We start from the raw sequence: 18851 nt of genomic DNA on the forward strand, positions 1-18851 counted from the left end.
GATGTGTTCATCTTATGGTACATATTATTCAAAAGTTTTGGAAATTTAATATCAATATATTATGCCACTTGCCTCTATCTGAAGATCAAAACTAACAAATTATCCTTTGTTTTTTTTAATACGAGGGACGTATTGCAACTAGCATAAAATAAATGTATTTGCTTTGTTCGAGGCGTCGTTTACAGCAACTCATATATTATAGTGCCCAATACATGTTAATAAACATTTGTTGAATGAACAAATGAATGAATGAATAAACGAGTGACATTTAACCACATACTTTACTCCACATATTAACAGTATTAACAGCTGCAGTGTAACATTTGTCATCTCGGGGCATTTGTATCAAGCAGTTTAAAATTCCAGTCTACCCCCAAAAAACCCAAGGTTACTAAAATATTAATATGAATCTGATGATCAATGTTTATAAGTATACATTTAGTAAAAAATAGGCTAACCAATACATACCATTATCAAAATATCTGACCGTTGAATTTCTGGATACACTGGGATCAAAATTTGCCATTAAAGGTGCTATGTACTGTGTGGCTGTTAGCATTCGATGTACAACTTCTCCAGTGTATATGAAACCTATAATTAGAAAAATAATAAATACGTTAAGAAAAAGTCCAGAAAATTTTAATTAAAATATCGCAACTCACCTTCAGTCACATTTCAAAAATAAAATATCATGGTAGCTAAAAAAAAGAAACATAATTAATGTCTTAATGTCTGATCAGCAATAGTTGAGTCTGGATTAGGTGACAAATTCCCATATGATTTGGTAGCACCTTGAAGACTGGTAAATCAGAAATCTATAGTATGTACAACTTTAATTGCAGGAAAGTGACTATTACCTGGAAGAGATTATTAGGCTGAAGAGGCTAGTATAGTACTATAAGTGATTCAAACATCAAATTTGCCTTTAGTAATCCCTTGTTATCTTAAACGCTAGTCAAACAGGCAAGTCCAGTTTACAAATGAATGTATTTTCATGATGTTGAATTGCTTTTCTTAATCTCAGTTTAGGACATTTTAGAAATCACACATATGTATCTTTAACACTAAAATGAAGAAAATGTTTTGGACCGTCTTTTCAAGTTGAAAGGAGGCTAAACACTCATGGAAAAACTTCACATTTCTCAGATTGCTCAAGTAGCACTGTATCAAGGAGGTAGACTATATGTTTTCAGATAAGATGGTAAAACATTGATAATGCACAAATGCCTCTCTATTTAGAGAGTTATCAATGCCAGCCTATTCTAGCTGTTGGATAAGGAGAGCGAATTTACTATGGAGAACTTCAGTCTTGAATTGACTTTCAATACCTCCCATGTTACAACCCTACCCACTTTCAATTATCCACATTGGGTTTATTTACTTTGCGGATTATCCATGACAAATTGTTAATCCTATACTGGCTTCTTGCCTCCAAGGTCTTTAGCTGCCTAAAAGGAGAGTCAGCTCAGGGAATACCAACTAATTTTTCATATTAATCTAGGAAGTGCACAATTAAGAACATAAAAAATGCACACATACACACATACATTATTACAAAATAAAATCCAAAGCAAGTTATTTGTGACAATGCAATTGTAATGTTTAGGCAATCGTAAGTTAACTACGTATCTGGGGTTACTATAGATCATTTTTCTATTTCCATTAGAATTAATTTAAAAAGTGGGACTTTTTTTAAAACCACAAAATTATGTAGAATTTAAACTTCTAAAAGTGTAAAACTTTTATCTCACTTCATGGTCTGAATAAAGCTTTCATTGGCATATCACAGCCTTCATTGTTTCAAATTCTCAACTGTAATTTCTAGGTAAGTTATTGGAGAATTAAATCTGTAGTCATTTACTTTGAAATCAATTTCTGTCTTTCCAGCAATGTCGTCTTTCCTTTGAGTTCCTTTTTTTTTCTTTTTTTTTTTTTGCGGTATGCGGGCCTCTCACTGTTGTGGCCTCTCCCGTTGCGGAGCACAGGCTCCGGAAGCGCAGGCTCAGTGGCCATGGTTCACGGGCCTAGCAGCTCAGCGGCATGTGGGATCTTCCCGGACCGGGGCACGAACCCGTGTCCCCTGCATCGGCAGGCAGACCCTCAACCACTGCGCCACCAGGGAAGCCCCCTTTGACTTTCTTTTTTATTTTTCATCAAAGGCATAATTGAATCATAGCTATTCACCTTTAAAAATGATACTTAAACTGGTAAAATCTTTAGCATGTTTTAATCATCCATTACTCTTTGTTTCTCATTTGCCAAAAAATATCTTTCAAAATAAATTCCCTATGTCTTGATCAGAACTTTGTACGTTTGCAATTTCACGTAGCTCAAGTGTACTAAAAGATATGATAGGGTGGAAGAGTCATTGCTTTTATTTGATTTCCCTGTAATTTTCAGAGCCACGCTCTCAACGTTCAAAGTCCAACATCATGTCCTTAAAATTACAAAGATGAAGAGTGACTATTTTTCAGGGTCTATGATTTACTTTTTTTCTCCTATCCTCACCAGCATGCTTTTATATTCACCATTAAAATGGATACAAAAATTCTATAAATATGATCTTTTAAGGAAAAAATTGAATTATACTCTGAAAGTGTTCTTTCAGGGACAGTAGCTCTGGATAGTTTATACCCTTACTTTAAATTCTCCATGTATTAATAAGAGAAACTGATTTATTTAAAGAATAAAGAGGGCAGTAGTTCAAGGCAGTAAGATAATTTTAAATCAATACAAAATTCATTCACCAAAACAGCTCTGTAAGAAATGCGGCAGCAATTCCTAGAAAAACAGAATTGAAAAATGCAGAGCCATTAATGATTTCAGATACTTAATTATTACTATTAGTTTTTAAAATAAATAAGATTTATTTATTTTTATAGATTTGGCAAAACATTATTTTCCATTCTATTGTATGTAACTCAGTCTTTCAGATCATGAGAATCATTATCTGCTGCTTCCTCTCATCAGGAAAAAGGTTTCTAGAACTACAATTTCCCAAATTTTAAAGGTGAAGTGTCAAATTATTCCCAAAGAACTAAGTAAAATGATGGAAGAATTTGCTAATGTGTAAAAGTTATAATTACAACTCTTAATTCTTCTATTATTATAACATTAATATAAATTATAAGTACTAGTCCTATGAGTATTATAGCTGCTACAACTACTACTAACAAGAAAGTCTGCCACTACTATTAATCTGCTACCACTATTACTACTACCACCACCAAGACTAATGTGAAAAACAATCCAAGGATACAAAAACTCCACTACTCCACAAAATGAGTTTAATTTTGCTAATTCAGAGAATACTTCTTGTTTACTTAGCCGCATGAAACCCAATTCCCTCATTATCTTAGGTTAGCTCTTAGTGACTATGAAGTAAAATGCTTGATTGTAGCGATGGGCTCTACTGAGTTCTCCTTACATTCCTAGGTTTTGAAAATATCATTTCAGCAGTGATTAATAACTGAGTAGAGAGAAACCTTACAGGCCTGCTGAGAGCAGGGAGGGAAGTGTAATCAGGTGTTGAATAAGAACCAGTTATGCAAAGTAAAGAGTCCTTTAATGGAATAAATCTTTTCCAAATCTTCAAAGGAATTCAGAGCTACCAATACCCCGTTTAGACATTTGTCTCTTTTCTTTAGTTGTCTTGGGCATGTCCAGTTGTACAGAAAAAATATTTCATTTTTCAATTTAGGCAACATATATTTACTGTTTTTTTCAAACTTGGCTGTAGCCATTTGAAGAGCTAATCACAAAATGTCTTTTACTCACTATGTGCTTCTAATTTAAATAGCACTCATCTACCTAGTCATAAGATGTGTAGAAAAGTGGTTATTACCCAGGTAATTTGGAACTCAGAAAGATACCTCCACTTAAAAGATCCAAATTAGAGAAGCAAATGTATTTTGTTTTTGAATTTCAAGTGATAGCTACACACTGCATTTCTCTTGCCTTCATGTGTAAACCTAAAGTCAAGTCCTGAGCTCAGCTGAAATTGATAGCTTTGCTCTTGCAACTGAAGGATCTCCTTGGGCTGTTTCTGTAGATGGTCTCTAGTCACTTGAATAATCTAGTTTTAAATCTGTAAACCTCGTCAAGTCATTTGAGGATTCTTTCTTTGTAAGTCCTGGCATGAATAACCCTTGCCCAATCATTATATATTTATTAACCACAATTATATATTTACTAACTACAAATATTATTGTGATCATTGTGAAATTAACCAATATCTATATACCACTTTACCAATTACATTATTTTCATATATTTTCTTCACTGTATACTTATAATAACTTTGAAAGGAATTATTATTATTTCTATTTATTAAGTGAAGCACGTAATGAGGCTGGGTAATTTGCTTAAAGCCACATGGCTAGAATTGGTCTTCTGATTCCAAATTTTATGACCTCCTCACAATATACTTTAGAATTCATTATGTGTCCAGCACTAGATACTCTCCCTCACTGGATTTCATACTTAAACAAGGAGTTTGAGGAGGAAAAGACCTGCCCTCTCTGTGAAAGCTCCACTGCCTCTACCTTGGAGCAGAGCGGCAGTCACCTTAAGTCCTGCTACTTTTATTGTACTGCTCTTATTAACTGCAAATTGTACAAATAGAGTTAAAATAGATTCCTCCATCAAAATCCACCAAGTGACTCTCAAGTTGGTAGGTGAATGACATATGAGTAGGGAATATATTTGATGGTGAAATCAAATTATTTCCTAGCTGTGTGACATAAGTTCCCGACCTCTCTGTGGCTCAGTTCCCTGATCTGTTAAATGGAGGAGTAATATCTACATCATTGGGTTGTTATGATGGCTGAATGAGTTAATACGTTAAAAACACTCAAAGATAATGTTTAAAACAAAAAATTTGCAGAAAGAAAATCAATTAAATTCTATTTTTCACCCCTTGAAGCCTTTTCTGCCTAATGCCTAATAGTTGATTAGACCTGCACTAGGATGTTTATATAACATCAAAATTGTGCTTCAGACTCAAACGATATGATACGTGTTTCGTTGCATTATTCCAATTTCGGTTAAGGTGTACCATTGAACCTAACTACAAGACAACAGGTAATAAAACAGCCTTAATGTCCAAAGTTCTACACTTATGTAGATATATGTTTCCTTACATTTTGATGGAATAGCACCTTGTAAAAATATCAACCTCCTATTGGTTGCAAATGGTTGTTTCATTTAATTGAAAGTGTCACAGTTATGAAGGAAGCATGAAAAGGCTATAATTTCCTGTGAAACATTCTGTGAAACTTTAATGTGTAAAGAGCTACATAAAATATTCTACTTCATCATCTTTCAGTTGATATTTTTGACCCCAGAGGAAAGGTTGGATCTGATGGGTAAGCCTGTAGGGCAGTGAACACTTATATTTAAATGCTGCCTTTAGAATACAAATGACAATGGTGTATGCAACTGTTGCCACCTTTATGACATGTGTACCATGACCCCTACACATTAATCAAATAGATCTGAAATTTATAGTCTTTTATCCACGAAGATTTGGAGAACGGATTCCTCATACTGATCCTTCCGTAACCTTATATATGATCTGTCCCATCTCTATGCATGAAGAACTGAGTTGTTTAACTGGGTGTTGTTTGTGGTTATTGTTTTATCAGTTGCTCTGTGTTTGTGGTGGACAACTTGCTTGAAGCAAACGAATGCAGTTTGAGCATAATTCAACTTACATTTTGCACAACTGTATAAATGCTATAAATGCTATAAACTAGCCCCTTTCAGACAAATACTTGTTTGTAATTCAGTTAGCCTTTTAAACAAAACCACATGTGGCAGCAACTGCTAATTTGAAAATTAAAAGTTGTGGCAAGTTATCTGGTAACTGTCTGCCAGCTGCAACTGTACAATGAATGACGGGTTTCATGTAACAGGCTTCCTCTGGACAAAATTGTTGCTAGTAGACCACATAGTTCACTGTGAGGATATTGGTGTGTACTTGCAACTTAGACAGTTAAAGAAAAAAACAGAAGCATTTCTGAAGTTCATATGAACTTGCTAACCACGGGCTCCTAGGAAGCAACCTATACTCTTGTCAATCACCAAATACCTTTCCTTTACAATTCCAACCAGGTGTCAAGGTGTCAATCATATTTTATACATTGAAAACTTATATATGTCAAAACATATCACATCTCATAGACTCCTTTATCCTATTGGCTTAAGGCCACAATGGGGACTACAAATCACAACAGTCACCCTCTGGGGGAAAAAAGCAACCAGTGACAACTTGGTTATTGGCTGCAAATTATGTTCATGAAATTACCAATATAAAATTTATGTTGATGATATAAAGTGCCTCTCTCCAACTCCAGAAGGAAAGGACAGGAGCCAGAATTATGTAGGTGAGGAAAGGAAGAGAGACAAAAATCCATAACTTCTTTCATTTTCATTTTTAACTATTAACAAAATTGTTGCCTGTGGTTCTTGCCTTCTCCATCTTATTTCTTATAAGAGGCAACTTATTTCTTCTTTCTTCTCCATCTTATTCAAATAAATAATGTAACATGTTCTTAACTCATGTTAATTCTTAGTTGTTACGGTCAACAGTTCCCGTCTTCCCTCTGTTCTAAAGGCTTCTGATTATCTGGGATTTCCAGAGAGGGGTCCTTTCACGCTGCAGACAGTGAATGGCGCCCCCAGGAGTTGGGTAGTGCATGACCTACATGCTTTTCATGGAGGCACTGCATTGCTCCTTTTTACCTGAAAATCAAGTCCATCCCCTCTGTCCAGATGGATCCAGGTACTATATTTTGAAAGCCTTACTCTTGCAAGGGGGAGAAGGGGAGGGTTGCTTTAAATGACTTATGGCCCTAGACTGAGGATTCAGGGATCCTGTTGTCAAATGCTGGACTTACATGTAGCAGCCAAATTATAGTTGGGAGTTAGTCCCTATACCTGAGGTCTGCTTGGTTTGGGGTATGCTGTCCTGTGTTTGCAAAGCCTTTATTTCAAATCCTACCTAGTACCTTGAACCTTGCTCCTTGTGTGCAGTTTTTCTAGAAGACAACCACTTTTATCTCCTGACCTATAAATATCGGCTCCCCTGGAATTTCTGCCCATTTACCGGAACCTAAATAAACCCTTCGGGAAACCACTTAGAACATCTCTAGGTTATCAGCTGGGCTTCCATCCAGGCTCTGTCCTGCTCTAGAGAAAGGAGCTCATGCCTTGCTTGGCTTTCATTCCATCTCCAGGGCTCCCCACTACCATGAGGAACAATGAAAACTGTCCCTTCCTTTTCCAAGGACTTAAAAACTCTCATTGAAATCCATTTTTAAATGTCTGGAAACAGCCCTGGAAGGAAGATGACTAAATGTAAGGAGAGGCCACCTTCAGGTAGCCTCTGCATCGTCAGACCTTACTGTATTTATCGAATACTCTGAGTACTGCATGTCCTACTTTACAAATCAGGTAAATTTAAAGTAAAAACATAGCGGGAGAAAACCTCATTTAGATTCTTGTCTAGAATTTCAGTCTATCTAGCCTCCGGTTTCCAAAACCAATTTTATTCTATATTTTTTAAAAGATGACTATACTTTTCCACCTTTATTCCTCCAGAAATGTTTTCATTTTCCATTATTGTTTACACATCCTAGGAGAGAGAGAAATCTCATCCCCAAGTTTTAGCAAAATCCATCCAAGTCATGAGGTGTCTTGAACGGACTGACAGTCCCCTCATTGTCCTGCCCTTTTCAGTGCAAGAGAAATACCATTCATCTAGACCGGAAAGGAACTACCGGAAAGGAGGGCTTTGCTTCTCAAAGATGGCCATCTGCCTTGCACCATCAGTCCCAAACTGAACGCCTGTTCCTTCTTCCTTTTTTCTCCAGCTTAACTGAAATATCCCAAATGTCTCAATGGGCTTGGGTTTTAACACCTTAGCCATGAGCTTATACATCCAATCTAGTGTTTTATATACTGTTTCAGATGGATATATAGATCATATGTAAACAGGTTGTGTGTAAGTATAGTGTGTATATATATATATAATATGTAATAAACATATTGTGTATGTATATACATATATATGATTATACATGTGTGTGTGTGTATATATATATATATATATATGCATTTCTCTCCATGAAAAGGCAAAGTGTAATGGAAAGGCTCAGATTTGACTTTTTCATGTTTTACAAGCTGCACCATCCGATCTCATGTCATCACTTACTCTCACTGAGTTGCAATTTCTTCTGTAAAATTAGGTTAAAATTAACTGCCTTTTAAACAACATTGCTGTGTGCATTAATTGGTGAAAAAGGACTCTACAAATGTAGCTGCAATTCCACCATTCAGCACATATATATCGAGCATCTGCATTGCTCTGACATCGTTTTAAAATCAGAGCTATGTGGCGGCTCCCTCTGCAGTTGCACTGATTTCTCTCCTCTTGTGCTCTTGATTGCTGCAGTCCTGTGCTCAGGATCAAACTTCTGTGATATTTGCAATCTCCTTGAGACATGTGCCCTTTTTACACTCTCAGAGTTGTGATCCTCACTCTATTTTCTCATATGTTTTAGTAGTTCGGTCCTGTAAGGAGATGAGTGCTCAGTGAGAGGGACAAAATTGCCATAACAGAAGAGCATTGGCCCAATTGTATATTCACATTACACACTTTGTGCTTTGTACTTTCAATGTGTCCTATAATTTGAACACCCAAAACACTAGATGCTGAAAGAAAAACTCTATTCAAGAAAAGAAAGGAATTTATAACATATTTGGCTTTGTTTTTATATACATATGTGTGTGTATTGTGTGTGTACACACACATATATACACACATATGTATATGCACACATATATGTACATACATATATATATAGAGAGAGCATCTTAGAGTACATAGATTTTGTAAATCAATACAAAACAGATAATAGAGTATCTTAAAATCTGAAGCACAATAAAATCCAAACAGCTTACTTCTTCTGAGAGCATTTTAAGCATGATTTTACCCATTTTGCTGATCCCGTTGCACAAGCCCATCAATATCTTAGTTAACACCCACTAGATCGAGCTTTTAAAAAATGCATTTATTTTCACAGATATAATGTACTGTTACATAAAATTTATCAACTCTATTTTAGGAAACACTGTAATTACTGAGAGCAGTGAGAGATTAAAAGAAGCCCTAAGACCTTTTCACATCTATAATAATTCCAATATTTCTCTCCCAACTCTTTCCCTCACACAAAATGAAAAAATAAACAACCCAAAGAAATCAGATTCGTTTATTCAGGGTCATCTCTTCTAGTGTTGGCGGGGGGAGAGTTTATTAGGATATATATTCTTCCACCACAGAGAGTTACTCTACAGAACTACTCGTATTCATTCGGGATATGGTCATTGAGGCAAAAAAGAGTAGAATTTGGTTAGAATTACCATTTATTTCACAAACTAGATCCTAATTCAAATGTTAGAGATTCTACTTCCTATAATCTTACTGTGAAAAAATTTGACGGAATATATTTATTTGGATCAAAATGCCGATAAAGCATTTTCCTTGACCTTGGGAGTCACTGCAAAAACTGCTTAGATTCTACAATTCTTAAGCATGTATTCAAGCATTCATACACATTCAACTATGGATATTTTGTGATGTTCAACCAATTTCTATTTGTTTTTCTTTTGTTTGTTTTGTTTTGTTTTTGTGGTACGCGGGCTTCTCACTGTTGTGGCCTCTCCCGTTGCGGAGCACAGGCTCCGGACGCGCAGGCTCAGCAGCCATGGCTCACGGGCCTAGCCGCTCCGCGGCATGTGGGATCTTCCCGGACCGGGGCACGAACCCGTATCCTCTGCATTGGCAGGCGGACTCTCAACCACTGCGCCACCAGGGAAGCCCTCTATTTGTTTTTATATGTGACTGTATTTTACCTCTTCTTACTTCATACATACCTCAGACAAATAGAATCTAAGCCATCAATCCCTAGATATCTGAAAATGTTACTTTTCTTGCTACTTTAATGAGACCTTATTTTTCTACTTCCTTCTCAACATTTTACTTCAATTATACTTAACATCTGACTATCCAACCAAAGGAAAGCAGTAGGAAATGGTACTGGCAAAAGTGGCTATTTACTTCTCATTTTACTCGACCTTTGACCAGAGTAATACTTACTGGAAACAGACAGAAATGGGTATGTAGCAAAAAAAAAAAAGGCAAACAATAGAACCACAACTCTGGGACCACCCAGAGTGAATGAATAATGCTACACCAGGTCTTAGGTTAACCGGTATGAGCAGTAGAAAAGGATCTTCCATGTTTAGTGGCAATATTTTATTGCCTCCCAAGGAAAATGAAAGAGATTCTTGTATTTTTTTTTCAACACCTTTACATTCACATCTGCCAAAAAGGCTGGGGAAGCAAAGCTATCATCTTCTTAGGCTGAAAGAGGCACTTCTCAAAGGGGACCACGGGAAGGCATGGAAGCTATTCTGTAATTGATAACCTGGTTCTCTAACATGTAGCTTCTGTGGAAGAGCAGCAAAAGCTCGTATCTCAAATGTGCTTTTGTGTAACTGATTCAGACTGATCAGAACTGAAGGGATGAATTTTCTTTTATTTCACTTTTATGTCTGCTAAGGCAGAGAATGAAAAGGTTCGCCATGCTGGGAAGAATTCTCTCCCTGGACATCTATCCACAGGTCCTGGTCAGTGTGTGAATGGAGCAGTCAAAGTGGCTGCAGGTGAATTTGGCCTCGATGACATAACCCAGCCATAATAGGGCACCTCTCATATGTGACCAAAGTTCAACAAAACCAGGGCAAGCCTATATTCAATCAGACACCAGTTTTAAAGTAATACCTCTTTAAATATATTAAAATTAAAATGAATGATGTTTTAACCTTTCTACAAATTTGGGATATGGGAGGCCTGGGGAGAAATAGGCAAAATTTATTAGAGTTCATTGTTCAGGCTTTAACATTGTCATTGTCAGAAACCCTACTCAGGTACATAATGACCGTCAGCTCTCTCCTTCCTATTTAAATCTTTTCTCAGGAAGAATCTGAATTATTATGATGAATTATATTATTATTATTGATGGATTATTATCTACTACAGTGTGAATTGGCATATAATCTTTATCCCCTCTCAGGAGTATTTATATGTTATTTGAGGACGATGACCCTCCTTAAGCTAAAAAAATGGTTCTCTCCTGTTGCTACCAACAAAGGGCTGAAATCACTCCAGTGAGCGTCTACTCACTGCTGACCTTGGGTAGTGGGTCAGCACAGGTCCCCAACTAAACCTGTACCATCCTGCAAAAGGTGGAGGCTGAAATCGCATGAACGTGGGTCACCACTCTCCCTCAGGTGGCCACTGCCATCCTCTGTAGGCTCTGCAATGCTGGAGGTTTTTCAAGACTTGATACTACAACACAGTCTTACTGCAGGTGTCCGAGTGACATGGAGGCCCCTCTGGTTTATGGCTGCTACGCAGTGACTTTACAAAGAGTATACACAACCCCAATTTCATTAGATATGGCCATTTCAGAGAACCTTATATTTGAGGAGAAAGTGGTTAAAAAAAATTGCATTGTGGATTTGTTTTATCCCTTGTTAGCTAAGCCTTTAAGGATGTTGGGTCAATGCACTCATCTCTGCATACGCGCTGCTTGGCTTGGCAGACTCTCTTGTATATAATAAATTGGTTTTCAAGAATGAGAATTGTTCAATCTCCGAACGCCACCACCTGACAAATAAAGCCCTCCATGCTTTGCACCTGACAAATAAAGGCCTCCATGCTTTGGTCACTGCCTGGCTCTTCGACTTTATCTCCCACCTCTCCTCCACACGCACCCTGGACTTCAGCTACTCACAGCTTTCTGTGGGCGCCATGGGTTTTATGCGCTTTCACATGCTACTTTTTCTGCCTGAAATACGCTTTTCTCCTTCTGTGCCCTGAAAAATCTTATTCATTTTCTAAGCTTCAATTTAAACGTCTCCTCTTGTGTGAAGCTTCTTTTATCCTCTCCAACTCCAGAAGATCTGATCACACCCTTCGTGTTCCAGCCCTATGCTCATCCTACTTCTATTATAGATCTTATCACACTGAGTTAAAATTGTTTATTTTCATATCCATCCCCTGGCCTCTCTCCTCCTTATCACCTGTTACAGACTCTAGAGGACGGGGGCCATGACTTGTTCATGTTTGTGTCTCAACACAATATGCAGTCATTCATGTCCGCATCCAGTCTGCAAGCAGTGGTTGAGTGCTTGGTATGTTTGAGGGATTACACTAGGCACTGAGGTTACAGCAGGGAGAGGACATTCTCTGCACTGCGCAGAGAATGGTGTGTGTATGATGGGGTTGGAGAGCAACAGCCAGGGGTCAGTCTCTGGGAGGCCGTGCCAGCCGTGGCAAAGGTTTGGGGACCTTTTTTTCAAAGGCTACAGGAACACACTGAAAGGTTGAAGCGGAGACTTAACCTGACCAGATCTGCTTTAGTGGAAAATCATTCTGATAAACACCGCATTCAGGCGAGTGTTTATTTCCAGAGAAAGAGTGAAGAACACATGGCGAAGGGTACACAGCAAAACTCAACTGTCTATTTTACCCCCTTCAATCTGTATTGAGTACACACATGTTTTCTGTATTATTCATATTTTTTGTACAGCTGAAATATTTCAAAAAAAATTTAAAGTTCATTCAGGCAGAGTATAGACAATGAGTAAGGGGGAACCATACTTGAAATAGGGTGAACAGTTCACTATTTCAATAATCCATGGACAGAAGGAATGGGCTTAAACTAAGAGGGAGGTGGAGAGAGGCAGACACATCAGACTTCTTTCAGAAGTAGAATCAATGTCCAGATGGCTTATTGGATATAAGGTGAGAGCTGAGGAAGGAATCAGCTGGAAGGTGATGGTGCCACTTACTAAGATGAGGAAACTGGGGGAGAAAAAGCGAAATCTGGGCTGAAAGGGTGGTTTCAGAATAAAAGTGTACAAACAGCTTAATCCAATTTCTGTCACTCATATGCCACCTTAGGTATCACAACCAAAGGGGTTATACGGTGGTTTTCCATCACTGAAGCTTCCCTGTTGAGTCAGTTGTCTTGGAATTAAACCCTTGTGCACCGAAGCAGAAAGTTTGGGGATCCGGTATAATCAGATTCCTTGGATGGATAAGTACCATTTCAAGGCCTACAAACGGGAGGGATTACCTGCTAATTTAACCATGAAAGTGGATTTGTGTGTCTGCCTCAGATAAGGTGAGGATGCATGACACACACAGATAAACTACTCTTCAGGGAACTGAAAAAATCACTTCAAGGGTCACTTACTGCTCTTTGACTTGTCATCTTCTGTGGTCTAAAGGAAACCTTAAGTAGAGCCTAGTATATCTGACAAATGCATTTACTTTCTTGCTGACAACGTATTTGTCTGCAACATTAGTATTTCACAAATATTATATGAAGAGATATAGCAAATATGTTTCATGATAAATATTTTCTTTCCAACTTTCACGCAGACCTCTCTTTGGAATAAACTAAGGCAGCATAAAATATTGACATAATGTTAAATAAATGCAAAGCAATAAAATCAGTGTACTTAAAAATCTATAAAACATAACTGTATAAATGTTATAAATATACTCGAACAGAAGTCTTGTTCTGAGGGTTCCCAACCTAATACAGATAGAGACAGACTAAACAAAGTAAAATGGTCAGTAAAGATTCCCACTGGATATTTCACCACTGAATCAGAGGGTAATGGAGAAAAAAACATGGAGCTGAAATGCAGGGGAGGAGTTCTTTTCTAGGAAAAAAGTAACAAAGACTATTCAACGAGGAGAAGGAGCTGCTTAAAAGCTAATGTCAGGTTAGGGTCAGACTGAATACTAAAAGGGAATTAGAACTTTTAAAAAATTTTCACAAGTGAACAACTTAAGTTTACATCTCTCTGTTGTTCAGTAACTGAAAGACTCAGGGAGAGACTATCAAATAAAATTCAAGTGCTAATCAAAATGTTTCAAAGAGTGTTAGTGTACATTAGGACCTGTGAACTTTCTGGATATCAAATGTTTCTCAGAATATTTGCCCTCTGGGAAAAGTAACTTTATTATGAGAAAGGGTAACCCTGAGATTGACAATCTGAGATCTCATGCAAAATTTACACAAAATATTTGGTTATTCACCCATCTTTTTTAATTGTGGTAAGAACACTTGATGTGAGATCTACCCTCTTAACTGCTGAAGTGCACAGTGCAGTGTTGTTAACTGTAAGCACAATGCTGTACAGCAGACCTCTAGAACTCATCCATCTCGCATAAGTGAAACTTTATACCCATTGAACAGCAGCTTCTCATTTCCCCATAGCCTCTGGCAACCACCATTCTACTCACTGCTTCTGTGAGTGTGACTATTTTAGACACATTCCATAAGTGTGGAATCCTGCAGTGTTTGTCCTTTTGTGACTAAATTATCTCACCTAGCATAAAGTCCTCAAAGTTCATCCATGTGGCTGCATAAGGCAAGATCTCCCTCTTTGGTCAGGCTGACCAATATTCTATCATATGTATATATTTTCTTTATCCGCTCATCTGCTGATGGACATTTAGGTTGCTTCTACATCTTGGCTTTGTTAATAATGCTGCAATGAACATGGCAGTGCAAATATCTCTTCAAGATTCTACTTTCAATTCTTTTGGGTAAATACCCAGAGGTGAGATTGCTGGATCATATGGTAGTTCTGTTTTTAATATTTTGAGCCTCCATACTGTTCTTCATAGCAGCTGCACAATGTTACAGTCTCACCAATTGTGTACAAGTGTTCCAATTTCACCACATTCTGGCCAACACTTGTTACCTTTTTTTTAAAGACACATTTAAAATTTTTTTTTATTATTACTTAAAAAATTTTTTTTTAAATTTATTTTTGGTTGCTTTGGGTCTTTATTGCCACATGTGGGCCTTCTTTAGTTGTAGCAAGCGGGGGCTACTCTTCCTTGTGGTGTGCTGGCTTCTCACTGCAGTGGCTTCTCCTGTTGCGGAGCACAGGCTCTAGGTGTACGGGCTTCAGTGGTTGTGGCTCGCAGGCTCTAGAAGGCAGGCTCAGTAGTTGTGGTGCACAGGCTTCGTTGCTCCGCAGCATGTGGCATCTTCCTGGACCAGGGATCGAACCCGTATCCTCTGCACTGGAAGGAGGATTCTTAACCACTGCGTCACGAGGGAAGTTCCAACACTTGTTATCTCTATATTTTTTTATACAACAGCCATCCTAACAGGTGTGAAGTGATATCTCATTGTGATTTTGATTTGCATTTTCCTGATGATTAGCTCTGATGAGCATTCTTTCACCAGATGAAAACAAACGTTGGTCATTTGTATGTCTTCTTTGGAGAAATATCTATCAAAGCCTTTTCCCCATTTTTTAACTGGGTTATTCATTATTTTGCTATTGAGTTGTAGGAATTCCTTATGTATTTTGGATATTAACCCCTTATCAGGTATATGGTTTGCAAATATTTTCTTCCATTCCATAGGTTGACTTTTTCATTTTAATGATGGCTTCCTTTGCTGTGCAGAGCTTTTTAGTTTGATGTAGTCCAATTTGTTTATTTTGCTTTGTACCTTTGCTCTTGGTGTCAAATCCAAGAAATCATTGCCCAGCTCAATGTCAACAAGCTTTCTCCCTATGTGTTCTTCTAGGAGTTTTACAGGTTCAGGTCTTATGTTAAAGTCTTTAATTCATTTTGAATTGATTTTTGTGTATGATGTAAGATAAAGGTTCGATTTCATTCTTTGGCATGTGGATATTCACTTTTCCCAACACCATTTGTTGAAGAGTCAATTCTTTCCCCATTGTGTATTCTTGGCACCCTTGTTGAAGATCAGTCGACCGTATATTCATGGATTTATTTCTGGCCTTTCTGTTCCATTCCATTGGTATACAGTCTATCTTTATGCCAGTACCATACTGTTATAATTACTGTGTTGTAATATATTTTGAAATTAGGAAGTGTAATACCGGGACCTCCCTAGTGGTCCAGTGGTTAAGACTCTGCCCTTCCAATGCATGGGTTCGATCCCTGGTTGGGGAACTAAGATCCCACATGCCATGCAGCTAAAAATAAATAAATAGTCTTAAAAAAAAAGGCTAGAAACCATCAAAACAAAACAAAAAGAACCCCACTTTGAAAAGAAATACACCTTTAGGAAAAAAAGAAGTGTGGTACCTCCATCTTTGTGTTTTTTATCAAGATTATTTTGACTACTCAGAACCTTTTGTGATTTCATATGAATTTTAAGATTTTTTTTTCTATTTCTGTAAAAAATGCAATTAGCATTTTGGTAGAGACTGCATTGAATTTGTAGATTGCTTTGGGGAGTATAGACATTTAAAAAATATTGTCTTCCAATCCATGAACACATGATGGTTTCCTATTTATTTCAATCTTCTTCAATTTCTTTCATCAATGTTTTGTAGTTTTCAGTGTGCAAGTCTTTCATCTCTTTGATTAAATCCATTCCTATGTATTTTTTCTCTTTTGATGCTGTTGTAAATGGGATTCTTCCCTGATTTTCTTCTCAGATAGTTTGTTGTTAGTGTATAGAAACACAATTAATTTTTGCATAATGACTTTATATTCTGCAACATTACTCAACTCGTTTATTAGTTTTAACAGGTTTTTTCTGGTGTGTGAGGTCCTTAAGGTTTTCAAAGTATAAAATCATGTCATCCTCAAACAGAGGTAATTTTACTTCTTCCTTTCCAATTTGGACACCTTTTATTTCATTTTCTTCCCTAATTGCTCTCGCTAGGAAATATGGTGTATCACATTAACTGATTTTCATATGTTGAACCATCTTTCAATCCCATCCCATGGATAAATCCCACTTGGTAATGGTTTAATGATCCTTTCAATGTGTTGTTGAATTTGGCTTGCTTGTATTTTGTTGAGAATTTTTGCATTTATGTTTATCAGGGATAGTGGTCTGTAGTTTTCTTTTCTTGTAATGTCTTTGGCTTTGGTATCACAGTAATGCTGGCCTCATAAAATAAGCTTGGAAGTATTCCCTCTTCTTCTATTTTTTTGGAAGAGATTGAGAAGGATTGGTGTTAATTCTTAAGTCTTTGGTACACTTCAGCCATTAAGCCATACGGTCATGGGTTTCCTTGTCAGAAGTTTTTTGATTACCGATTCAATTTTCTTACAAATTACAGATGTGCTCAGATTTTCTACTTCTTAAGGACTCAGCCTTTCTAGGTTTTATGTTTCTAGGGGTTTATCCATTTCTTCTAGGTTATCCAATTTGTTGGTGGATAATTGTTCACAGTAATTTCTTGTGATCCTTTATATTTCTGTGATATAACTTGTAATGTCTCCTCTTTCATTTCTGATTTTATTTGAGTCATTTCTTTTTTCTTAGTTAGTCTAATGGTTTGTCCTTTTTGCTAATCTTTTCAAAAACCATCTCTCAGGTTACTTGAGAACTTTGTTCTTTTTTAATGTAGGCATTTACGGCTATAAAATTCCCTCTTAGTACTTCTGCTGCATCACATAAATTTTGGTATATTGTGGTTTTGTTTTGATTTGTCTCAATATATCATCTAATTTCCTTTTGGTTTCTTTTTGACCCATTGGTTGTTCAAGGGTGTGTTGTTTAATTTCCACATATTTGTGAATTTTCCAGTTTTCCTTTGCTATTAATCTTTAATTTCATACCATTGTGGTTGGAAAATATGCTTGATATGATTTCAATCTTTTAAAATATATTAAGACTTGTTTTGTGGCCTAATATATGATTTATCCTAGAGAATGTTCCATGTGCACTTGAGAAGAATGTGTACTCTGCTGCTGTTGGGTGGGATATTCTGTATGAAATGTTAGGTTCATTTGGCCTATAGTGTTATTTAAGTTTTCCTTATTGATTTCTGTCTGGAAGTTGTTTCCATTATTGAAAGTAAAATATTGCAGACTCATACTGTTATTGTATTCCTATCTACTTCTCCCTTCAGTCTGCCAATGTTTGCTTTATATATTTAGGTGCTCTGATGTTGGGTGCACATATAACTGTTATAGCTTCCTGATGAATTAACTCTTTTATCATAATATAATGTATTTTGTCTTTTGTAACAGTTTTTGACTTCAAGTCTATTTTATCTGATATAAGTATAGCAACCCCTGTTCTCTTTTGGTTACCATTTGCATAGAATATGTTTTTTCATACCTTCACTCTGAGTCTGTATGTGTCCTTAAATCTAAAGTGACAGCAGATAGTTGGATATATATATATTTTTTTATCCATTCAGCTACTCTAAGTCTTTTGATTGAGGAGTTTAACCCACTTATATTTAAAGTAATTATTGATAAAGAAGGACTTACTATTGTCATTTTGTCACTTGTTTTCTGTCTTGTAGTAGCTCTTTTGTCCATCTTTTATTCTCTTGCTATTTTACTTTGTATTTCATTGGTAATTTAGTAATGGTACACTTTGTTTCCTTCCTCTCTCTTTCATATATCTTCTACATGTATTATTTTTGTGGTTACCATGGGGCTTACATAAAACACCTTATAATTTTAACAGTCTACTTTAAGCTGAGAGCACCAATATTTGGTCATTCTTAACCAATTTAAAAATGGAGTAAATATCTCTTCCCTGCAATGAGTACAGCGTAATTTTTTATAACGTTTATTGGCAAAACAAACATTTCACTTTGACATTTTTGGTTTAGCTTTTGAACTAAACAAAACCAAATGTTAGTTTATAAGTATGTACATCTTGCTTGGAGAACATCTACAGTCCAAGTGAAGTATATTTTCTCTGAATCTCAAGACAATTGTTTTCAAAAATCTAACTCTG

General features: G+C 36.6%; 1 protein-coding gene across 3 annotated transcripts in view; it reads right to left on the reverse strand.

Annotated features, from left to right (window-relative positions):
* The window catches only part of PLXDC2 (plexin domain containing 2), a 414801-nt gene that overhangs the window by 138862 nt on the left and 257088 nt on the right, over positions 1-18851 (reverse strand). For all 3 annotated transcript variants that reach the window (XM_060293095.1, XM_060293094.2, XM_030837117.2), the window contains one exon: positions 469-591. In XM_060293095.1, the coding sequence (XP_060149078.1) occupies positions 469-591 (123 nt within the window). The remainder of the gene's footprint in view (positions 1-468; positions 592-18851) is intronic.

This window comes from Globicephala melas, chromosome 2 (assembly GCF_963455315.2).
Source record: "Globicephala melas chromosome 2, mGloMel1.2, whole genome shotgun sequence".
Classification (NCBI taxonomy): domain Eukaryota; kingdom Metazoa; phylum Chordata; class Mammalia; order Artiodactyla; family Delphinidae; genus Globicephala; species Globicephala melas.